Genomic DNA, 24,420 nt, shown 5'->3' on the forward strand with positions numbered 1-24,420 from the left:
TTCCTGGAGTTGTCTCTTCTTGGACATCCCTCTACTTCCCGGCAAGATGGATGGAGGCCGTCCAAGACTTGGGTCGGGGGCAGGTGGGCCATCCTTACTCTCTTTCACAGCTGTTTCTTTCCCAGGCTTCTTCCCTCTGTGCTCAAACTTGGAAGGGTCAGAACAAACTCAGCCAGGCTAATCAGCCCCTGGAGGCCAGGTGCCCCTGCAGGTGCCGGGGTGACTCAGTTGCTGGCCAAAAAGGGAGCCCGGCAGCCAGACAGCAGCCCTCTTTGTTACAGGTTTGGACCATGATCCCTTCTCCTTCCAAGAGTTTGGTCTGGAACTGCGCCGCTTTTTCCAAGGTCGAAGGCTTTGGCACAGGAAACTGGCCAGCTTCAGGCTGTACCCGGAATGGATGCAGGGGGCCTCCTTCAAGGTCACACACAGCCAGTAGCTGCTACCGAAGGACGCTCAGCTTAGGGTCTGCGGGTCATCATGGCCGATTGGTCTAAGCAACAAGTTTCCCAAATATACCAAGGACTCCTTCGCGGGGGTGTGGGAGTGAGGATGGGGGCTCGGTGACCCAAAAGGGATCGGCAAGGTCCCAAGGCTGCAGTCCGGTCAGAGTCGGTGGGCAAGAAAATCGGGTGGCCTCAGGCACCGCCCGCCGTCCTCGGATCTGGGAGGGGAAGGTAAGAGGCGACTGACAGCCAGGGTGCGCTCCTTGGGTGCACGCTGGCCGGAGCAGAACTACTCCAGTCCGGCGGTGGCAGGAGAGGCTCCTGAAGAGTGTGTTACTGGCGCCGGGACTATCCGAGGCCGCGCCCCGCCTCCTCCTCGGAGCCCCCGTGCGAGCAACACCCCGGGGCGGGGCGCGGAGAGGGAGGGCGGCGGGGCACGGAGCTGCGCCGCCACTCGGGACACAGCAGCGCACGGCGCAGGTAAGGGCGCGCTTCGGTGGGCGGGGTCCGCTGCCCCACGAACTCGGCGGCGGGTGGGGGCCTGCTCCCGCTGCCATGGTCACGATCCCTCCATCTGCGGTCTCGGCAGAGATCTTAGCTTCCTCCTCCCCGTCCCTCGGCCACCCGGCTCCGGTTTGAACGCCGCGCGGGGTCCTAACCCCTGCTGCAGTGAGGAGCGCTAGCCAGGACCCGTGTGCCGGTGTATCGCCCAGAGGGAGGGGCTGTCAGGAGGATGTGACCTGGCTGGTCAGGGCGGAAGGGCTGACAGAGAAGCCCAGAAGGTGGTGTTGTTTGCCTGGGAGGAGCGTAGACAAATGCCCAAAGGTTGGAGCAGAGTAGTTTGGGCAACTCCCGGGACTGCTTCAGGGCAGGCAGAGGAAGGGGAAGCTGGGACAGACACTACTGCAGAGACTGGGAGGTGTCTAGGGCCAGAATCTTGGACCCTTAGAGAGGCGGAGGCTGGGCCTGAAACCTGGAGGGGCAGGTACGACTGTTCTACCCACTTGCTTCCCTGGGGCAGACGCTCTCCACAGCCCACTGGGTATGTAGGTTGATTAATGGGCCTCCAGCGCGGTCTAGGAAAAGGCCTCCCAGCAAAAATAAGGTCCATGCCAGTCTGGACCAGGAAATACCAGAGTGAGTGCCATATTAGGGTGCGGCTGAGGGGCCTGAGGGGTCAGGGCTGGATGAGGGTGGAGAAGGCTCCAGTGACCCTGCTCAGGGGAAGTCTGGTGTGGACAGAGGCCAGGAATGCAGAGGAAAGGGAGCAGGTCAGACTACTGTTCAGATGGCCACAAGGACACTAGCTGACTCACCTGTGCACGACCCAACTTACTTGTCTGGTCTCACCCTATCTGTGAGCATCCAGTCTACCTCAAGTGAGACAGGAGGCTGGGCCCTCAGGAATGCACTGTGTACCTACCTCAGTGAGTCACCCAGCATCCACGAACCACTTTGTTCTGGCGAGCCTGTTAGGGCTGGGAGTCAGAGGCTAGGGTCCGAGTTCTGCACTTATCTGCAGATGCTGTCCCTAGGCTGTCCTGGACTGTCTGTGTCTCTGTTTCTCCCTTCACACAGCCTGCCACTAAGGAACCCAGAGTTAGCAAGAGGGAGACTCTAAGGAGGCCATGTCCTGGACTAGAGGGGAATGGGGTGGGTGGTGGGCCCAGGATTAGGGGGAGAGTTCTCTGTTATTCCACACTGCCACTTCCCTGCACACTCAACTCTCAAACACTCCCAGCCCAGACCTTCTGCATTGGACTCCCAGGCCCAAGTGCAGTTTTCTGAGACTCACTTCACTGTCTCTGCTTAATTTCTCCCTTTTCCTCTGGGTGATGAGATTTCCTGGGGGTGGAAATCCTTCCCGGACCACTGGCCTGGAAAGCACTGTGGAGTTAGTCACTATTAACCTGGGTGCGTAGGATCCACTCAGGTCTAGTCTATGCTTTGGGAGGTTTGGGGATGTGGAGCTTAACGCCCAGGTTCTATGCCAAAAGACGCTTCTCTCTACAGTTTGTTCTTCTGAGGGGCAACCATGGTAGTCTGAAGTGTTCGGATCTAGTTAGATCTCCATTTCAGAAAGGACCAGGGGCGAGGATACGCTGTGACATAACAGATCGAGATGCTCACTTCTGGTGAGCAGGTAAGGTTGTAGGCTGGGTACCAGGTTGCAGTGATAGATTTTCTAGTCTGTCAATTTCTGAAAGCATGGTTGAGGGCCAGGGAGGTCCGGGCCGTGTGACGCACTGTAACCCCTCAGCTGGGCTCTCCTGGTCAGTAGGAACTGAACCACAGGCTCCCGTATCTGTCCTCCTAGTCTTCCACTTGTGTGCAGGGGCCTCCGATAACGGTCAACAAAGATGGGTGCAGCTGGGTGTCCCATGGTTTCCTTTTCCTGACTCTCCTTCCCACAGCCTCACCCTCCCCACACAGAACGGCGGCAGGAAAGGTGGGGCAGGAATGCCTTGGCCCAGGATCAGGGCCAGAGTCCTGAGGTTCCCGCCCTCCTCTCTTCTGGAGCCAATTCTCAGGGAGTCCTGGGTTCTACCAGAGATCTGTGATGCCCCTGTAGCATCTTTGGGGTGGATTCAGGAAGACTGATCTCCCTCCCATTTACTAGGATCTGCCTGATGTCCCCTGCCCATCCTCAACTGTCCTGACGGCATCTCTTGCCTTACGCAGGTCTGTTAATCTAAGTGTTTCAGAGTTTAAGGACTAGGCAGAGTGAAGACACTTTAACTCCACTGAGGATCTATCAGATCAGGCCATTTGGACAGATGGTCATCTTTGCCAAGTGAGGGCAGCAGGGGTTGCTGGGCGAGGCTTTGCTTGGGCCCAGGGCCACAGAGAGCCCCACTATAGAGGGGGGTCAAGCATGCTCCCTCACTACCCTTGCCTCATGTCAGGATGCTGCATCGCAACCTGTTTAGAAGATCCCTCATTTAGAGCAAAACCGTTCAAGGCTCCAGCTGACCTGCCCTCCCGCCTGCCCCAGTGACCCTGTTCCTGAGTGGTACCAGCTCAGTCTGGTTGGGGGAGGTAGACATATAGGGTCTGGGCTCCTGCCCGTGCTGAGCTTGTTCATTTCCTGGCTCTGTCTGCCACCTATAATCAGGTTTGTCATGCTGAGTCTGACGTTCGGTCTGCTGTTACCTTGCTCTGAAGCCCTCCATGTTTTCAAGGTTGACGGAGGCCAATCCAAGCTTGTCTTCCGGCCAGTGAAGGTGGGCCGTCCTCCCAGGCTGGACCGACACGCCAATGAGCCTTTGCTTTTATTTCTCCCCACTACTATGCTGTCCTCCTCTTCCCCTCTTTCCTCCTCTCTCTCCCTCCTTCTCTCTCTTCCTTTCTGATAAACTCTTTCTCCTCCTTTCTGATAAGGTCCCAGGCTACCCTCAACTTTACAGCAAGATCCTGCTGCCTCAGCCTCCCCAGTGCTGGGTCCTCAGGCGGTTGCCACCATCTTTGTCACCCCGTTGTGGCTTCAGCAGGAAGCCTCCAGAGGCTCTTGCCTCAAGTCCTTCCTGGCTTACTCAGCTCCGTCTAGTGACAAGGAGCCTGGGCCTGGCCGTCATGATATTGTTGAACTCTTCCAATAGCATGCGTGTCCCGGTCCCCGATGACTGCGCAGTCCCCAAGTGGTAACTTTCAGTGGAAAGGTGGCCGGGGCAAAGAATGACTAGGTAGTCATCTCCCTGGGTGCAGGGACCCATAGCAGTGTTTGAGCAGACCAAACTGAGCTGAAGGAGACGTGCTCTTGGGTGGAAAGGGATGCTTCCTTGGTAGTTTTCAACTCTTCTATTCCAGGGCCCCATCAGGGAGCAGGACAGAGGTCAGTGGCCAGAAGAGATCTCTTTGAGAAAAGCTGGACTAAGAGAGTCTGATGTGGATGATTATGGGTCTTGCTTCTGGGAACTAGGGAGGATATTTGTGACTCTGTCTTGTGTCTTGTGTCCCGTGTCCTTCCTCTCCAATAGGCCCCGTGCCTCACACCCTGGCTATGTGTAGTTCTGAGGAGGCAGACCTGCTTCGGCTGGAGGAGGTCTTCTCAACTACCCTTGCCCGCACCAACAGTCTCATTCTCCAGCCGTTACTCTTAGCTGGTGAGTCAGGCCCTTGGTGACCCCCAGGGATTAGAGTTCTGCCTTGTTAGACATCCTGAGGCGGCTTTCTCAGCCTCACGTGGGAGTGGTGGCATTTGATAGTGCCATCTCTTGATGGAGCTGAGGCTTTGGTCACAGGGAACTGGTGGTTCCCTTCCCAAATGGCCTCTGAAGACCACAGGCCTAGCTATACCTCTTGCCTCAATTCTTGCTTCCACTCAGGGCTCCTGGTGGTGCTTTGGGGAGGCCTGACTAGAAGGCAGAACACAAGGCTTTCACTGGGGCATCTCTCTTGTCATGTGACCTTGGGCAGGTGCCTTCCTCTCTCTGTAAGGTGGCTGGGGACCAACTCTGAAGACTCCACAGTTTGCTTCTGGGTCTAGAGAGAAGAGGCAGAGAATTAGGGAGCTAGGAAACTTGGCTCCCCCAAGATAATTAGAGTTGTCCTGTTAAGTAGGAGGCATATGCACAACCAGGCTTACTCCATAGTTCAGCCCTTTACCCCAGCATGCCCTGCCCCTGAAGAACCTTAGGCCCCAGAGTCTAGGGGTGCTGGTACTGTCTTGAGCACCCCAGGGCTACAGGATCTATCCTCAATGTCAGCTCAAGGAGGGTGTGCTTTCCACAGACCCTGAACCCTCAGACCCCTGCGGCAGAGAGTGCCTTCGACTTCTGCAGCAGCTGCATGAAAGTACCCAGCGGTTATGGGAGGTGACTGAACAAAGCCTGCATTCGCTGCGGCAGAGGCTGTACCACCCGCCCTCCATGGGTCTGGAGGCCCTGCTGTTGCTGAACAACGCTGACCATGTCCAACAGGCCCACATGGAGTAAGACCCCCTGGGGCAGTCTGTGGCTTGGCCACAGTGTCACGTCTGCTACTTGGTCCATCAAGGGTCACCGTCACCTGGAGTGGGGTTCCTGGGTCGGGTGTTGGCTTGGCAGCAGGGTCAGAGCTGGATCAAGCCTATAAGATACAACTGTTGAGTCAGGGCTTGAGGGTGTCAAGGAATTGCCTGGGCCATAGGGTTCTGTGGGTGGGATCTGGGACCTCAAAAGGGCAGGGGCTGAGTGTGTTGGGAGCTGGGCTTTCAAGGTATTCCTGGGTTGCCCATAGGTGCATCAAATCCTATACTGACTGTGTGGTGATGCAGGCCTTTCAGAAGGTTTCAAAGAGGAGGAGGTGAGCCTGGGGCTGCTGTGGTAGCTCCCTGTGTGTGTGTGGGGGGTTGTCTAGAAGAGGGGGATTTGAGGAAGTCCACCCCAAAGGAGCAGGTGTCATGTCCACCGCCACTCTGGTGTCTGCAGTTAGTGTCCCTGTCTCCTCTAAGGTGTGGCTGCAACATCTCCAGAAAGAGAGCTCAAAGTTTTTCTGGGCTAATGGTACAGGGCTGGGGTCCTGGGTCTGGGAGCCCGGACCGTGGTTAGAACAGGGTGGTATAGGTGGGTGTGGGCCTGGAAGGGGCGGAGGTAGTATGTGACCCTTCCTAAATGCAGTGACTACTGGAGGAGCCAGCGGAAGACCCTGCGGCAGCTGCTGTCCTGGGCCAGCTCCGAGGGCTCGGTGGGCACCATGCTGTGCCAGGCCCTCAGCCAGCCACTCACCCAGCACGTGCAGAAATATGTGCTCCTCCTACTGAGCCTCAGGGACACCCTTGACGAGGTTGGTAGGAGAGGTGTGTGGAGGAGCTGGAGGAGAGAAGAAGCATGGCTCAGGGAGACCAAGTTAAACAGTAGGGAGGGGCCCCAAGAGAACATAGCCTTGCTCTGCGGAGGGTTCTTGGGGCATGCATCTGCCCTGTGAAATTTTGGGCACACGCCTCTTCCTTGATGGGGGCAGTTGACACTCAAAGGGCAGACATAGACTTTCTACTGGGTGTGAGGTCATATGACCCAGGGCCATGCTATTGGTGTCACTGAAATGTCCCTGTCCCCAAAAGAGTAGTCAGGGAGAAAAAGTGAGCTGTGGTTTAAACTTAGGCCAGGCTGGGGCCCTCATGGCCACCACAGGGATGAAGGCTGGTTCCGAGACCTTCAGAGCCTCCCCACCTGTATTGTCCTCCCACAGCACCATCCAGCCCAGGAGCGGGTGATGCATGCAGTCACTCTGTTTGGGAACCTGGAGTCCTTCATGAGGCAGGCCTTGGACCAAGCTGTGACCACACAGGCCCTGTGGCATAGTCTCAGCAGCCGGGTGAGGGTGAGTCTGGAGCTTTGGGGCAGCCAAGGAAGGGGGTTTCACATTGGATGTGAGGCTGTGCTGGGTGAGCAGCTCCTGCCTCAGTTTCCCCATCTGGAAGGAAGACTGTTGGGGGGAACTCCTACACAGCTGCAGCTGGCTCCGGAAGGTTGGCACACAGCCTTAATCTGCCCTTTGTCTTCAGCACCTTCTGTTTAACAAATGCAAATCTGAAAATTCCCTAAAGGTGCAAAGCCTATGTAAAACTTGGCTGGGAAAATCCCAGTATTCCTTATCAAGAATTTGCATTTGCCATGGTCCCTTTGGAAGCTTAATTAAGATGTTTTGGGGATATGGAAATCAACTGGCTAAGGTGTAAATTGGAAAACAATAAAGAAGCCCTTAGCCAAGGGAAAGCGGCCAGGCAATCTCAGTCCCCAGAGGCTGAATCCTCCTGCAGCTGGAAAAGCTATTTCCCTTTTTTTTTTTTTTTTTTTTGTTTTGTTTTCAAGATAGGGTTTCTCTGTAACTTTGGTGCCTGTCCTGGAACTAGCTCTTGCAGACCAGGCTGGCCTCAAACTCACAGAGATTCACCTGCCTCTGCTTCTGCTTCTTGAGTGCTGGCGTGAGCCACCACTGCCCAGCCTTTTTTTTTTTTTAATGTTTTTTTTCTCTTTCTTTCTTTCTTTCTTTCTTTTTTTCTTTCTTTCTTTCTTTTTTTTTTCTATTTCCTTCTTAAGGTAACTCTGAGTCTTCCACCTTGAACCCACACCCATTCAACAACAGAAGACTTATATATAACCTGGTGGCTGTCTGTCATCTGTAGTCATCTGCTTGGTTCAGCAGAACTGACTCTTTCTGGTGGTGTCATGAATTACATATTCCTGACACTGTCTAGCACAACATACAATGCCCCTTCAGGAAAGAGAGTCTTCGTGTCCACAGAAGACATAGCAGGCTTGGACCGGGAGTAGAGAGGACCAGAATAACCATGGGAGACAGAAGGGATAGCTACTGGTTGTGAGGGTAACAGGAACCCCCTGGCTATGACAGGGATGCAGTATGGAGACACCCAGGAAAGCCCCAGAGAGAGAGGCTGTGCTGTCCTTCTGGACTAGCCCAGGGATGACCTCCCCCCATCTTGGAGCATGTGTGTGTGTGTGTGTGTGTGTGTGTGAGAGAGAGAGAGAGAGAGAGAGTCTCTGCCTAGACACCTAACTCTCGCCTCTCTCTTCGTCCCACCAGGACGTGCTGTGTACCCCTGCCCACCGACTCCTACAGGACAGCCAGGACATCCCTGTGGTAGTCACCCCACTGCGGGCTGAGCGCGTGCTGCTCTTTGATGATGCCCTTGTTCTGCTACAGGTTAGGGGGTTATCGTGAGGTGGGGCTCTGGGATCAGGTGAGAAACTGAACAGGCCACAGGCTTAGAGATAAGGGGGCAGGAGTGGCTGAAAGGCCAAGGCTTGCAAGTCAAGCAGAAGACTGATGTGGGCTTCAGGGTTTGTCCCACAGGCCACAGCCAGCAACTTTGACCAAAGTCACCTGGCACTTGGGCTCAAAGCAACATCTCCCCTGCCTCAGCATGGTGGCCTGGTTTGGGGTGTGTGTCCACCTCTGATTGTGTCTGTGCCTCCTCTGATTGTGCCTGTGCCTCCTCTGATTGTGTCTGTACCTCCTCTGATTGTGCCTGTGCCCTCTGATTGTGCCTCTACCCTCTGATTGTGTCTGTACCTCCTCTGATTGTGTCTGTACCTCCTCTGATTGTGTCTCTACCCTCTGATTGTGCCTGCGCCTCCTCTGGTTGTGTCTGTGCCTCCTCTGATTGGGTCTGTGCCTCCTCTGATTGTGCCTGCGCCTCCTCTGATTGTGTCTGTGCCTCCTCTGATTGTGCCTGTGCCTCTGATTGTGTCTCTACCCTCTGATTGTGTCTGTGCCTCCTCTGATTGTGTCTGTACCTCCTCTGATTGTGTCTCTACCCTCTGATTGGGTCTGTGTCTCCTCTCCTGACATCACAGTTTGTTCACTGGAGATGTTTCTAGTCCTTCCCTGCTTGTATGAGTTCCTTTTCTTGTTGCTGCTACAAAACGCCTAACACAAACAACCCGAGGGAGGGATGGAAGGAGGGAGGGAGGGAGGGTTTGTTTTTAGCTGGGTCTTTGCTCATGCTGTCGTTTTGTGGGATGCTCTGCTGTCTTATAAACTCTCCATTCCCTTGTGGTCTTGTGCCCTTTCTACTTCCTGGTCAAGTGAGGGTCTGCTGGGCCAATGGGAGATGGTGACGCTCCAGATGGGACGTCCTGTCAGGCTCAGCGCAGGGTAGGAGGACCACCATGAGGAAAGGTGGAGCGGGGAGAGCTTGGGGCAGGCTCAGGAGGCTGTGGCGGAGGGACAGCTGACAACTCCAGCATGGAGAGTGTGAAGACAGGCACATGAACCTGGACACGGGTCAGGCTCTACAGGCGGCCTCGGTCCCCAGGTGCGAGGAGCCTTAGAGGTTCACATCTGGGCTACCAGGGGCGGACTGTGTTTCTAAGAAAACCCTGGCAACCACACGGGGTAAGGGAGGCCTGTCCAGGTGCCTCTCCAGGTCCCAAGGTACAAAAGCTGCCGCCAAAGGGGATCTAGCTGATGCTCGTCCCTGGAATGGGAGGGGGGTCCCCAGGGCAGTTGTCTGCAGTCACGGCTCTGGATAACACCCATCTCCTTCCAGGGCCACAGTAGCCACACTTTTGACCTGAAGTTGGTGTGGGTAGATCCTGGCCAAGACAAGTGAGTGACTTCCTCTGCCGGTGTCCCCGGACTTCCCTCTCTGTGCCTGCCCCATGATACCTGCTCACACTCCCAGGCTCTCACCTGAGCCCCACTTCCAACCCTAGACAGGACTGGGGCTCACTGGTCATCTCCGTCTGCCTAGGTGTGTGCTTCGCATCCTCACACCCGAAGAAGAGTTCTCCTTTTGCACCAGAGACCCCCAGGGCCAGGTGAGTGAGGCTGAAGCATGAATGGTGGGGATGAAGTCAGAAGCCAGGGAGGGCGGAGGGCCAGTCCTACAGGACTCAGGAGGGCAGCAGGGGTATGCCTAGGGTTTGGTGTCAGGATGTTAGAGGAAAAGGAATTTCCCTAACTGAAGTAGCCGCCCAAGTCATGCCTGTGCCCACCCTTCTGTGCTGCGCTCTGGGTTGTCTAGTCCCTGGGCTATGCAAAGGATCTCAGGTCTGATGCCACACCAGAGAGGGGCAGTGTACTTGGGGACAGAGTTAACCTGTGGCAACAATGACATGTTCACTTCCTTCCTGTCCCCACCAGGTTGTCTGGCGGTGGAAAGTGACCCACGCTGTGTGCCAGGCCCTGCGTGGCAAGAAGGACTTCCCTGTGCTGGGGTCAGGCCCGGAGTCAGCCGTACCTCCTGACTGCCGCTGTGTGGCCTATACTTTCCGCCGCGAGGGCCGGCTCTACCAGGCTACCTATGAGGGTGATTGGTGTCAGGCCAAGCCCCACGGCAAGTGAGTCACCATTCCTGTGTGCACTTCCAGCCGGTCATCAGAAGGGAGTAGACTAGACATTCCATCAGCTAGGAGTTTTCTCAAGTTTGGCATTTACCTCCTGTGGCTCAAGGGGAAAGAGGAACGTAGATGTTTCTAGGGTTCTCCCCATGGGAGGTGCCGAGAGTACCCCAGTGCCCCCCAAGGCTGCTGGTGCAGGAGGTGGGGGGTTCTGTGAGGGATTTCAGTGCTCAAGTGAGGACTAGGTGAGCAGAAAGTCTAGTTGGAAGACCCTAGGGTAGAAGGAGGGAGGTAGGGACGCCGAGAGTTTGGGGGTGCAGCTGTCTGTGGATGGGTCTAATGGCCTGATGCAGACCTCACCTGTGTTCCAGGGGAACCCTGAAGTGGCCAGATGGGCGGAACCACGTGGGAGATTTCTGCCAGGGTCTGGAGCATGGGTAAGGCTGACTGGGCAGATGCTGGCATATGGGGCAATCAGAGGAGCTGTCATACATTGGGTTGCCTCAAATCCCCAGACCTCAAACAGGAGTGGGCAGGTAGCTCAGCTCCTCTCCCCATAGAAGGGAAACCTGGCTGGGATAGAAATGTGGGTCTCGGCCTGAGACTGGCTTCCCACCGTAGTGGGGAGGGCTGTCCTGAGGAGTTCTGCAAGGGGACTCTGAGATCTGTGCTTTCTGAGGGTCTCCCCGTAGACAAGGACAACTGGGTAGCATAAAGGGATGTGGCAGGGGCGTCTGATTGGGCAAGTGGCCTGGATACTCACCTCTGACCCCACCCAACCACACGGTCAGCTTTGGCATCTGCCTGGTGCCCCAGGCCTCTGAGGACAAGTTTGACTGTTACAAGTGCCATTGGAGGGAAGGCAGCATGTGTGGCTATGGCATCTGTGAGTAAGTGACCTTTGACCTGTGGGGAAGAGGAGCGGGGAGGGGCATCCTCTAGACTGCGCTCCTCGAGGTGAAGCCAACTGTTGGCGAATCTCTCCAGGTATGGCACTGACGAGGTGTACAAGGGCTATTTTCAGGCTGGCCTTCGGCATGGATTTGGTGTCCTTGACAGTACCCCGCAGGCCTCCCAGCCCTTCAGGTACACGGGCCACTGGGAAAGAGGCCAGAGGAGTGGCTATGGCATCGAGGACAACAAGGAGAGGTGAGTGCTGGCAGAGAGACCCCTCAGCCTTTCCCCTTGTTCTGTCCCAGGTGCCTGCCTCCGTGGTACTTCCCTCTACCTCCAGGGGGCTCCACCGAGCACGCCTTCTCCTAAGGAGGAGTCCCTTCTCTGCCGTTCTGTTCTCCTTGGGTTTCTGACTTCATCTTCTCCTGTCACCCCCTGCTTCCCCGAAGTCCTGCTAGCAGAGCATCCAGAGGGCACAAGGGAACCGATCTGAGGCCCCTCTCATGCCCTCTTCCCTTAGGGGTGAGCGCTACATTGGCATGTGGCAGGCTGACCAGCGTCATGGCCCTGGGGTCGTGGTCACCCAGGCAGGCGTCTGCTATCAAGGCACATTCCAAGGGGACAAGATGGCCGTGAGTGGTAGCCCCTTCCCTGGGCACTCTGTAGCCGAATTAAAGACAAGCGGAGTGGATGGCAAGGGACGCTCAGCTCCTGTCTCCCTGCTGGCCAGGGGCTTGACGTGTGGTGGAGCTCTGGCCAACAGCTATGCACGGTTATGTGGGTTGTTTGTTCTGGAAAGAACTGAAGGAGACCTCGAGGGGAAGGCAAGGCAAGCATAGGCCCTCAAACTAGAGTCAGAAACAAGTTGAACATGAACTTGTCTGTGAGTTTCCTGGCAGGTGCAGTAGAAAGGGGACTTGATTGGCCCTGAGAATCCAGGGCAGTGACAGGGAAGAGGAGGCAGCCAGCACTTCCTGAGGAGGAATCTCATCTGAGGGCTAACTAGGGGACACAGGGGTGGGGTTCATGGGACTTAGCACATCTGGGGAGGGCGGTACCAGAGCTTGGATGCTCTTGGTCTTGTGGGTCAGTGCCCACCCATCCTGGTTTTCTGTCCAAACTCACCCCCCTTTCTCTTTTCTCACTTCCTTTCAAGGGCCCAGGCATCCTGCTGTGTGAGGATGACTCTCTGTACGAGGGTACTTTCACCAGGGACCTGACGCTCCTCGGGAAGGTGAGAGCTGTCCGCATCTCAGCCATCCCACCCCATAAAGCCAGGGCTCAGAGCTGAGTGTGAAGGTAAAGAATGGGCAGCTGGAGGACACCCCTCCCGCCTCCGTGGTGTCCAAGTCCTTGCCATGCTGCATGCGGTACTGACTTAGCAGAACAAGGTGACACGGGACTGGGGGATTTGCCTCGTGCCCAGAGGGCACAGGCTGGTTGTGTCCTTACACAGCCGTCACCACCCGAGCCTTTGGCAGCTGTCCCTGGGGTAACTGTTTTTCTTTCTTCCTGCCCAAGCTGATATAGCAAAAGGCAGTTGTGTCCGTGCTGGGTCCTTTGGGAACCTGGGGGATAGTTTGGATCAACTCCACACAGTAAGAAATTGCCCCTCTAGATACCTAGCCTCCCAACGGAGGTGGGTGAGACTTCTAGAATATTCCAGCACCTTGAATGGACAGGTGGAACACATGGCCGGACATTTCCATTTTACCCAAGTGGGTCAACATTGACACATTGGCTGGCACAGCTCGCTGGGCACACAGTTATACCTGTCTTCCCTTTTTGCTCCCAGGGCAAGGTCACCTTCCCCAATGGTTTCACCTTGGATGGCTCCTTCAGCGGTGGGACAGATAAAGGACTGTACACACAGGGAGTGCTGGACACAGCCGCTCTCCCTCCCAACCCAAGCAGCACACGCAAAAGGTGAGAGCCCAGCTTTTTCAGCGGTGTGTGTCTCTTCCCACCTAAGGCCCCAGGGCTCAGTGGAGGACTTTTATCAGAGTCCAGAGCCCCAGGTCTTCCAGCCAGAGACTCTTAAAGTCTAGGGCTAGGTGAATGTACTGCCATACATAAACTGGAAGAAAAAAAGGATTTGTAAGTCTCACTTTGATCCTGGTTTTAGCCTTTCTTTTCTTTATTATTTTCATTGAGCTTTACAGTTCTCTCCAAGACAGTTTCTAAGTCAAACACACAAGGAAAAAAAATAGAAAAAAAAATTGTGAGTGGATCTTAAAAGAAAGAGGTAGACACGTAGTTACAGATAGTACCCCTTCCTGGCTCTGACTTCCCGGGCAGCCAAAATGAAGAAGGAAAGAAACTATGTCCTCCGCAAGCGGTAGTTTGTGAGGCGGATCATTTTCCCACGAAAGCAGGGCCCCCTGTTGGAAACTCAATAGTTTTCAAAGTCACTCTTGCCATATTTGTTGAAAATCTGGGTGTGTTGAAGGAAGAATAATGGAAAATGGTCCCAGATGGAGTTTCAGAGGTCGGGAAGGGGTTCAGCGAACCTATCGTCCCTGCATGCGGCTTCTCATAGTAGGAGCTGAGAGAGGCAGTGGTCCTGGGTGCAGGTGTGGGGGTACCCATGAGGTGACAGCACAACAGGGTTCCCTTTATGAGACGCTGCCTGTTAGACTTAGAGTTGGGTCTCACTCAGCCCGTGGGCAAGGCAGGACCCACCGCAGGGAGGCTATGGGAGAGGGTAGGATGGAGCGAAAAACAGGGAAATCCTGGACTTGATTCAAGACCTGCTGTCTAAATTTGGCCTCTAGCTCCCGAGGTCTTTTGCAGACAAGGTACCCTGTGTCTCCTCCATCTCAGAACACATGCTCGTGCCCCTCTGCCTCGTTTTTCTCTTCCGCTTGCCTTGGAGGTCAACTCTGTCTGCATTCTCCATCCTGCTCCCCTCCTGGGACCTGACTCCAGGCCAGGCTGGTCCCACCAACCCTGCCTGCCCCAGGGGCTTGCTGACTTGCTCCTGTCTTCCACATCTCTTGCTGTTCCCCAATCACAGACAGCTGGGGCTGGGTGCCTTCCCTGTGGAGAGCCGCTGGCAAGGAGTCTACAGACCCTTCCAGGACTTCGTGCGGTCAGGCTGTCATGGGGAACTGCAGGAAGCCCTGCTGGGCTTCCACGTGCAGAGCTCCAGGGAGCTCCGCGAACCCCAGGAGTACCTGTGCTGTGACAGGTGAGCTTGGCCCTCTGGGTGTCCCTGCAGGTCAGAGAGGGGTTAGGGAAGCTGCTGGGGATGGGTGCTGGCTCAGGGCTGGGTGAGGGACACTGTGCATGGTGCCCCAGGAGCCACCCCAAGGACTGTGCTGGCAGCATGGAAGATATCCTGAAGGAGCTGCTGCAGCACCGCGAGCCCCAGGCCCTGCAGCAGTACCTCAGGAAGGTGAGGGTCCAGGCTGGGGCATGGTGCTAACTGGAGGGGACAGGCCCGTGGTGCTCCTGGTCCTCAGAGGGCCTCAGGGTTCCCGGTCTGGGAGGCTGGTCGGGGCTCCCTGGACTCCACATCCCGGCTCTGAGCATCCCTGTTGTCTTCCCCGGGCCTAGGCTCTGAGCAATCCCCGACACCCACTGGGGAAGTTACTCCGTACCCTGATGCTGACCTTCCAGGCTACATATTCAGGCATAGGAGCCAACAAACACCTACAGGGGATGGCCCAGGAGGAGGTGAAGCAGCATGCCCAGGAGCTTTGGGCTGCCTACAGGTGAGCCTGTGCACAGGATGACACGCACGACCTCAGCACTGGCAAGGATTGCCCTTTCCAAGGCTTGCTTGGTACAGGACGAGGGGTTGGTCATGTGTCAACAGTGACCAGGGGTGTCAGAGATGTCAGCAAGGGCTTCCAACAGCTCCTGGCCAGGGGCCAATCCCTGTCTAGTCCGGGCACACCCCTGACCCCATAAGAACTCTACCCCTGCTGTAGGCTGAGTGTGGTTTCAAGATCTGTCTATCCTGTCCCAGGTAGAGCCTAGATCCTATGAGCATTAGCAATAGGGCTTCAGCTGCCACTAGAGTGCCAGTACCCTCCAGTGTTTACACTGAAGCTCCAGCCTTGGACTCCCAGTGGCAGGAAAGGCTCCACTCGGAAGGCATCCCATCCAGATTAAGGCGGCCAGTTCTGGGAAACGGGACCACCTGCTCTCCGTTTTGATGACTGGGAGGGTAGAATTCTGTTTCTGTGAGCATCAGCACATTACGCTCTCCTAATTGACTTGCAGAGGTCTGCTGAAGGTTGCCTTACAGCGCCAGGGACAGACCCTGCAGGAGGAGGACGTGGAGACAAGGTACCTGGCCAGGCCTTTGCATCTGGGGCCTTCCTCTGGGTGGCGATGCTTCTTTAGAAAGCACTGGGCGTGTATGCTATTCACCAGGTGTGGTGCACTGGCTAGTATACATCACAGGGACCCATGACTTTGGTCCTGGGATCTTTGTCTTAAATGTGCCCTTCCAGCCTCATCTTTGAGTTGGGCAGAGGGGGAAACAGTTGCCAGTGGCTTCCTCCTTCCTGTTCACTGCAAGGCCTGAGGCGTGGAGGAGATGAAGAAAGCCACACAGAGCAGGAGTGTTAGCTGTCCCCGGGACAGACCCCGGCTGGTTCTGCAGATGCAGAGGTGGCCCTAGCAGCAGAGTCTCCCACCCGTTCTGGCCCCTCAGGGACTTGCAGGTACACGGGCTGTTGCTGCCCCTCATCTTGCCCAGCTTCTACTCAGAACTCTTCACACTCTACCTACTTCTTCATGAGAGAGAGGACAGCTTGTACAACCAGGGCATCACCAACCTCAGCCTCTTTCCCGACACAAAGCTGCTGGAATTCCTGGATGTGCAGAAGTAAGCTCCTCGCTCGCTCGCTCGCTCACTCGCTCAGCCAGAGCTCTAGGGGAGCAGGCAGTTCTACCCAACCTCAACTGCGAGGTGGACCAGGCTTTCTTTTGGGCCACCAACCAGCTCCCAACTCAAAACACGGAGACTTATTATTAGTTAGAAACACTTGGCCTTAGTTAGGACTTGTTTCTTGCTAGCTCTTATAACTTAATGTGTTTCTGTTCATCTACATTTGCCTTGCAGCGTTTTTGCTTTTTTTTTCCTTTTGTATATCTTACTTTCAGTGCTTCTCATGTCTGGCTGGTGGCTGCCTGGCTTCTGGTCCCGGTGTGGGTCCCTCATTTCCTCCCTCATTCTCTTCTTCCCCAGAGCCTAGATTTCTTCTGTTTATTCTTTCTGCCTGCCAGACCCGCCTATCCTCTTCTTCCTAGCTACTGGTTGTTTAGCTTTATCTTAGACCAATCAGATGCCTTAGGCAGGCAAGGCGAAACAAATGCAACACATTTTTACATAATTAAACAAATACAGCATAAACAAATGTAACACAGCTTTGCCTATTAAATATTCCACAACAGTGAGGAGGCGTGTGTGCTCTCTCTCTCTCTTTTTAATATACATTGGTGTTTTGACTATATGTATGCTGTGTGAGGATGCAACATCCCCTGGAACTGGAGTTTACATACAATTGTGAGCTGTCATGTGGGAGCTGGGAATTGAACCTGAGGCCTTTGGAAGAGCAGCCAGAACTCTTAACTGCTGAGCCATCTCTCCAGCCCTGAGGCATGCTCATTTATACATACACCACAGATCTCTGGGAAACACAGTCAGATGTGACCCGATCTCTGTGCGAAGCCACCCCACAGAGGAAATCTCCTCTGCTCTTCCCTCTGACTCTGCCGGAGCACTGCACCGGCCTCTTCAGGGTTTCTGTCTTCTGACTCAGCCCCTCTCTGTCCCCAGAGAGTGCTGGCATTTCCTGCCCCTTTAACTCTGGTAGTGCTCTTGACGCTCCTCCTGGCTTGGTGTCCTACCCTGGGTCCTGTCGAGCACTGACTGGGCCTGCCTCCTGATCCACCATTGAGGTCCATACACTTGGACTGAGAGCTGGGGAGGAGAGGTCTTCAAGGGGAAACAGGATGTCCTGGGAGCAGGTCAGACAGGTGTTCACCATACTCTAGTGACTAGAGTATGGTGCCTCCCTTGCTCTCCCCCTACTGCCTCTAACACATCCTTCTTCCTCTTTGCCCCCGTGACACGTGCATGTCCCAGGTGCTTGGTTGGCCCTGCTGGAATCTCCCACTCTCCTCCAAAGCCCAGGGCCCCTTTGTCACAGTGGAAGATCACTTCCTTCAGGACCATATGGCTTCCCCTGGCCTCAGGCTGTGTGTATTTACCTGAGGTTCCTTCCTATTGCCTGTTTAGCCTTCCTGGGAGGGACACAGAAATAGGGCGCGTCCTCTGAGCTCAGACTTGCAAAGCCTCCCATCTGTCTCCCAATTTCAGGCACCTGTGGCCCCTCAAGGACCTCTGGCTGACTAGCAATCAGGTGAGAGGGCAGGGCTCTGCTTGCCTGGGAGGAGGAGCCTGGGCTTCTGAGTCAGGATTGCCTGGGGACAGGCAGGTGAGGGAGGAGACTCTAGGCTTCCTTCCTGTCCCAAGTGACTCTTCCTTTTGGCTGGGACTGTGGGTAGCTTACCTGAGCTCTGAGTGCCAGTTTTTTCCTGTGTAAATAGAGTTCCACCAGACACACCTCATAAGACAGGTCAAGGGCACGTGAGGCCCCTGGCTGTCTCAGGACTCTCTGGAGCCTCCTAGGGAAGCAAATTCTTGGGCTCCACTCCACAGTGTTTGCAATGCTAGGCAAAATCTACCAGCTACTCATATTCATGGGCTTACCTTATGTCCATAGAGGCAAAAAACAGGGGTCAACTCAGAAACCTGAGTTTCAGCAAGTCCTTGGGTCTGGGGTCCATTGACGTCAGCTTTGGAGCTGTGTGTCACCAAGTGACCTTGGCTGTTTGAATGATTGTTTTTTTCTGTCCATTTTGGTCCTCTCAACCTCTTGGATCCTTGTCCCCCCATTTTATAGCTGTGTAAAGTGAAGTTCACAGTGGAGCCGTGGGCCTGCCCTAGATCACTTAGCCATAGTGCAGGGCTATACTTAAGTCAGCAGTGGGGCAGGTGTGGGTGGCAAGGGACCCTGGGGATGAGCATGCCATGCTGGATCCCTGTTTTACCCTCCTGTTCACCTTTACAGAGATATTCTCTTGTCCGGGACAAGTGTTTCCTGTCAGCCACAGAGTGTCTGCAGAAGATCATGTGAGTGTCTGCCCAGGTTTGGGGATGTGGGGTGTGTGTGTATGGTGGTGGTGGTAGGGGTGGCGGTATGTAAGGGCACGGGAGTGCTGTCCCTTCTCCTCCCTGACCGGGAGCTACACCCTCCTTACAGCACCACAGTGGACCCTCGCGAGAAGCTGGAGGTGCTGGAGAAGACCTATGGGGAAATCGAGACCACGGTGTCGCGGGTGCTGGGCCGGGAATACAAACTCCCCATGGATGACCTCCTGCCTCTGCTTATCTATGTGGTGTCACGAGCTCGGTGAGTGGGAAGCGAGGTGGATGGAAGTGAGACTCGTTCTCACCCTGTCTACACCAAACACAGGACAGAGCTGGGGCCATTCCAGAGGTGTCTGGCCCTCTAGGCCAGGGCTGCTCCCCGAGCTGTGGGGTATCTGTAACACCCCTCTTCTTCTCTCCTTCGTTGTCATCGTACTTTCTCTAGAATTCAGCATCTGGGAGCTGAGATTCACCTGATCCGTGATATGATGGACCCCATCCACACAGGGGGCCTTCATGACTTTCTGCTCACAGCTTTGGAGGTGAGGGACCAGGGCTGGGAGCCCAAGGAAATGTCTCCCTGCCCCCAACACCATGGTAGAAAGGGTTCAAAGCTCCACTGTATGTATCTCCATGGGAGGGGTCTCTGCTGTTCACAGGGTAGATGGGCCACACAACCCTTCAGGTTGCAGCTCTGAGCAGCGTGCAGGGGAAAAGCCTCTGCAGAATCCAGCTGACAGCTGGGCCTAACTGGGGCAGTGTGCGCACAGGGAGGTGGGGGCGATGGCTCTCGGGGCCTAAGGCCATGCGTGTAGTGGGGAGCAGGTCTGCCAACAAGTTCCAACCTCGCTCATCTCTCCCCCCAGTCCTGTTACGAGCACATCCGGAAGGAAGACGTGCGGCTGCACCGCCTGCCTTGCCGCTGGAACTCTAGGGAACTCTGGTGACACGGCCACTCTGGGCCACATGGCTGCCGTGGACTTTGGTGGAGCAAGCACTACCCACCTGCCCCCCCATTGCCTGTGTCGAGGCAGACTGTAGAGATGGTGTTTTGCTTCCTACAGGGACACATTCTGCTGCTGCAGTACGACCCCATAGCTGATAGCTCTCTGTTGGCCTCTGGTCTGGGCTTTGATCATCTTGTCCCCGGATGTAGCACCATCTTGGGTGAGAGCCCCAGCTTCATCCTGCCGCTCAGTAGCTGTCAGTCTCCGGACTGCATGCCTATGATGGTGGAGATGGCTTCCAGCATTCTGCCAGGCCAGTTCACTGAGCGCTGCAGCCGTTCCCCGAGGTCTGGCTTCATCCCGTTGTTTGGACTGAAATGGAAATTCTCACGTTACTGTTCATCTCATTTCTGTTTCTCTGCTCCTGGCTAGAAGGTCCCAAGCAGCAGAAGGCTGTCTGTTCGTTCCTTTTCCCATGAGTCCCCACCAGGGCCTGGGGACCTGCCTCTTCCTCTGCTGGGCTTCAGACTTCAGTTGGCCTCGCAGGAGGACCCTGTGGCAGGAACACCTCAGCTCTCTGTGCCAAGCTGCCTAGTTGCCTCTGGCAGGCCCTGCTCTTGGCAAAGGCATGGGACGTAGACAACAGCAGTCACTCACCTGGCCTCGCTTGCCAGCAGGCTGCAGGTGACCATAAATGACATACCTGAGACACTGTGGCCTCTCTGTGGGAGGGACAGCAGGGATGTTAGAGACTTGCTAGTGCCCTGACTTATGAACATCTCTGGCTCAGGACCATAGGCGAGGCTGGGCACAGTGCTGGGCTCTGGGTCATTGTATCTGGCTCCGGGAATTCAGCCTGCATGGGAAGAGCCAAGGGAGACATAGAGAAAGGAAGGTACACACCCAAGGCCAGGCCTGAGGCCCCTGGGAGCATCAGGGAAGGACCACCTTCAGAGCCACTCAGAAAGTGTGAGCACTACTCAGGGAGGACCACCTTCAGAGCCGCTCAGAAAGTGTGAGCGCTGTGTGAAGAGAGGCTGTTGTTCTCCTTTACTGCCGTCTCCGACTGGATCCACCAAATGTTCCAGCATGAACATAGGGCCTGAGCTTGAGTTCTGCCAGGAACTTGTGTCCCCAGGAAGGTCCTTGGAAAGGTCACATTGATGGAGGCCCCTCCCTCAAAGGCAGTCCTGAGTGCCTGTGACTCGGTCCAGCTGTTGACAACACCCTGCCACCCACTCTTCTGCTTCCAACATTAACTGAACTTGGGCCTCTGGTCCTTGTGGGTCCAGAGGGTTTACACAGTGTCCTGGGAGGTTCCAGGAGCAGCCAGGGCTGTAGCAGACCCTTAGGACAAAATCAACATGGAGGAGGATGCAGGAGGAAAACTGACCAACAGTGCATGTGGGTACCAGTCAGTCACCCACGTCTGGTGCATCTGGAGGCTGGCGGGGCCATTTCGGTGATGGCCTCTCCCAGATGGATTCTTTTATAGCCTTTCACTGTCCAGCCTAGAACACCTCTTGGCTTTTGACATGTGAGCCATGCAAGAGGGCAGTCTTGGGAGGTCACAGTTGCTTGCTGTCATCAGTATCCTTACTGCCATAAGAGAACCCAATCCGCAGGCCAGATGTCACTCCACCTCACTTTACGGCTTCCTAGAAAGTAGGCCTGGAGTCCGGAGGGAAGACTGAAAGATGGGACATGGTGTGGTTAGCATCTCTTACGTCTATGTCGGCCTTCTCCATTTCCCCTCCTGCCTCATAGTGGTTTGGTATTTTGCTAGCTGCCCCTCTGGGGGATGGTCACAGTTACAGTCTACTTATTTGGGATTTTTAATAAATCCATTTCATCTTTGTGTATGTATGTGTGCACATGTGTGTGCATGTATAAAAGCAAGAGCTAATATAAAGCATCTTCCTTGATCATTCTCTACCTTATTTTTGGGGGTAGGGTCTCACCTTGAGCCCAGGGCTCACTGATTCACATAGACTGGCTCACGAGCGAGCCAAAGGGGCTGTTCTTTCTTTGCCACCCACCGCAGGTCTGTGGCTGCAGGTGCCCACCTCTGTGCCCACTAGGTGCTGGGAACAGAAGTCAGGTCACCATGCTTGCATAAGTGCGTTACTGACTGAGCCACCTCGGGTATTTCACCTTTCGTGGCTCCCTCCTGCCTGTGGGGAGCAGGGAGCATGTAATGCTCACGTGTCCAAATAGCTGTCCCCTGGTGGAAGTTTTAGACATAAGAGGGGCAAGGGTCATGTTCGGAAGCAGTAATGTTGGGAATAGAGAGTTTGCTTTCGCTCTGTAAGTGGCGATTGTGTCCTTCCCACAAAGGGTATGTATTGTGTGCTGTGTTCAGGGGTACGCCCGGGAGGTCAGAGGGTCCACAGAGTGTTTGCCAGAGCTTGGTAGAGTTGGACTATGCATCTAGTGTTCCTTTATCACTCAGCTGTGAATCTGGTGTTTGGGCACATTTGTCAGGCTCCCTGGACTTTATGTGTTGGGTTTTGGTCCAGTCTTGAACACCAAAATATTGCCATGCCTGCGTGACATTGTTTGGGTGGCTGTGGTCCTTGCCTGGGCTTACATAATCAGGCATCTTGTTTATTTGTTTTTCGAGACAAAGTTTCTCTGTGTATCTTTGGCTGTCCTGGAACTCACTTTGTAGACCAGGCTGGCCTCGAATTTGCAAAGATTCGCTTGCCTCTGCCTCCCGAGTGCTGGGATTAAAGGTGTGCGCCACCACCACCCAGCTAATCAGGCATCTTGATGCTTCCACTGATACTCATTGCCAAGGGCTCCTTCTCCATAGGCTCCGTGTGAGGTATGAAAAGAGAGTGGGCCTGTGCTAGCCAGGGCCATAATGTCTGTCTTTGCATGGTTTGGGTCCATATCATCTGGCTTCTACTGACAGGTACCAGCTGATGCTGGCAGCCCACTGGCTATTGGCTGTCCCTTGGTGAAAATGAACATGTGTTTTCTGGAAGAATCCTTTCCAGGGCAAACATTGCTGACTGGGCCTCTACTCATAAAGTAGTTCTTCTTGGTAGTTTTGGTTTGTAACTACAGTCTGGTAGGCCTTTTAATTAAGCTCATTTATGTCAGGCCCAGGCTTTGGGGGACCTTGGGGTTTGCAGAGATCCTAAGGTGCTGTGCAGACCTCCTGTGGAAAGGCTGTGTGTGGAAGGTAGGAGTGTGTGTGTGTGTGTGTGTGTGGCCTTTTCATTTGAAGACAGATTTTTGCCTGGCACAGCCCACCTTATTGGGATTCCCCCTGCAGACTCACCTCTGATCAGGGATGCTGAGGGTAACAATATTCAGAAGACCGATCTCTCAGTGTTCTCCTGTGTCAGGTGCCCAAGTTAGGGATGCTGAACAGTATGGGTCAGTCAGTTGTCGCACTCAAAACACAAAGGAGCACCTTTGCTGAGTACTGCCAGCTGCCTGCATGGGATCGCAATTTGCAGAATTACCACGGACCCTCGTGATTCTGAAGGCTCCAGAAGACACTGAGGCCTGAGAGGGAGTGCTGTCTGCAGCTTCTTGGCCATTTTCCTTCAGCATGTCTGCCCCTACCAGCCCTTTAGGTGGAGTGGTCCCTAATCCCACCTCGTACTGTGTACAGTTCCCCTGCAGTGAGGAAAGAGATGGTCTATGAAGACCAACAGGTGATCCCTGCTATCGTGTGGCTGGGCCAGGGGAGCACGGTGCCCTCCCAGTCACCAACTGGTCTCATAGTCATATCCTCCCCATGTGAGGGTGCTCCACAGTGGGAGCACTCCCCATAGTGTAGAGCTGGCCGCTGCTTGGAACCACACTAGTCAGAGTGCCACTGGGAAGAGTGACTGTCTCCTCTAGCCCTAGATGCTCCCTCTGCTGAGCCTCGGCAGCTTTTAGGGATGATCCCAGGGATGCCCTGGCTCTCAGGAGGGGCAGCACTCGGATGACCAGTGCCAGTTAGGCTTTGGGGTGAGCCTGTAAACACTCCTCCATAGGTGGAATTGGGGAGAGCCCTGCTTCCCTCCTCTCCTGGCTGTCAACTCTGCTGATGCTGTGACCTCTTCTTAACTGTGGGACAACTGTCTGTACCCCGTCAATTGCATTTTAATAAAATGCCGATTGGCCAGTAGCCGGGCAGGAAGTACATCTTCTGTCTTTTCTCCAACAGGCATACTTTCACTGGTGTCGTTGTGTCAAGTGCGGAGCATCAGGTGGTCCCTATAGGCTCACAGATCTGAATGCTTGCTCACCAGGGAGTGACATTTGAAAAGATTAGTAGGGATGACCTTGTTGGAGGAAGTGTGTCATTGAAGGTGGCTTTGAGGTTTTCAAAAGCCCAAGTCAGGCCCAGTGGCTCTCTCTCTTCCTGCCGCCTGAGATCCGAATGTAGGAACTCTCAGCTCCTTCTCCAGCACCATGTCTGCCTGCTGCCATGCTGAGAATGAACTACCCCTCTGAAACTGTAAACCAGCCCGATGCAATGTCAGGGTCACGGTGTCTTTCCGCAGCAAGGAGACATTGACTAAGACAGTGCCTGAGTGGCAGGCTGGTGGCTAACACTGTTGGAGTTTCTGGGGGACTTGGAACACCTCCGTGAACCCCGCCAGCAAAGAGACACAAGACCCACATGGTTCAGTTTGTCTTTCACAAGGATAGCAGAAGTGTGGCAAGCACAATGTCAGCTCCCAAGGCCCTGGTCCCACTGTGTGACACAAATTGAGCCACCAGGGCCATAGCACAGGCGGTGGGCTATCTAACCACTGTAGGGCTACAGTGTAGGGCAATTTTGAAGCCTGTAGCAAAACCTGATGTGGTAATGGTAGTGATTGTGGTGGGAATGGTGATGATGATTATGGTTATAGATTATGGGGTGGTGGTGGTAACTGTGGCCATGGTGGTGGTGGTGATGGAGATGATGGTGGTGGTTGTGGTGATGGTGGAGATGATGGTGGTGGTGGTGGTGGTGATGGAGATGATGGTGGTGGTTGTGGTGTATATATTAGAAAGATCCGCCATCAGCTGAAACTATGAAGGTGGACTCTAAGGCCTCATAGTGTCTCCTTCCCAGCATCTGTCTTCTCATTCCAGGGGCCGCTGTAGAGCACTGCACCAACACATGCCAGACTGCCAGGGAGCCTTGCCTAAGTGGTCTGTGTGGAGATATGCAAGGTTCCCAG

General features: G+C 54.8%; 1 protein-coding gene across 6 annotated transcripts; it reads left to right on the top strand.

The window, feature by feature from the left end:
* The first annotated feature begins 788 nt into the window (after positions 1-788).
* Als2cl (ALS2 C-terminal like) lies at positions 789-23,330 on the top strand. 6 transcript variants are annotated; one of them, XM_057767766.1, is made up of 26 exons: positions 789-923; positions 4,421-4,546; positions 5,175-5,373; positions 5,661-5,726; positions 6,041-6,206; positions 6,612-6,743; positions 7,968-8,087; positions 9,436-9,494; positions 9,640-9,706; positions 10,032-10,228; positions 10,600-10,665; positions 11,020-11,118; positions 11,216-11,377; positions 11,643-11,754; positions 12,279-12,356; positions 12,918-13,048; positions 14,139-14,312; positions 14,423-14,519; positions 14,681-14,838; positions 15,353-15,418; positions 15,789-15,962; positions 17,460-17,502; positions 18,214-18,275; positions 18,406-18,555; positions 18,739-18,835; positions 19,160-23,330. In XM_057767766.1, exons 2-26 carry the CDS (start codon positions 4,444-4,446, stop codon positions 19,238-19,240), a joined length of 2,859 nt encoding a protein of 952 aa, XP_057623749.1. In that variant the 5' UTR covers positions 789-923; positions 4,421-4,443; the 3' UTR covers positions 19,241-23,330. The 6 variants fall into 6 exon arrangements, with proteins under 6 accessions (XP_057623749.1, XP_057623748.1, XP_057623750.1 ...); XM_057767765.1 differs by having other exon boundaries at positions 837-923; positions 3,559-4,546; XM_057767767.1 differs by lacking the exon at positions 789-923 and adding an exon at positions 1,410-1,428.
* The last annotated feature ends 1,090 nt before the right edge of the window (positions 23,331-24,420 follow it).

Source organism: Chionomys nivalis, chromosome 4 (assembly GCF_950005125.1).
Source record: "Chionomys nivalis chromosome 4, mChiNiv1.1, whole genome shotgun sequence".
NCBI classification, from domain to species: domain Eukaryota; kingdom Metazoa; phylum Chordata; class Mammalia; order Rodentia; family Cricetidae; genus Chionomys; species Chionomys nivalis.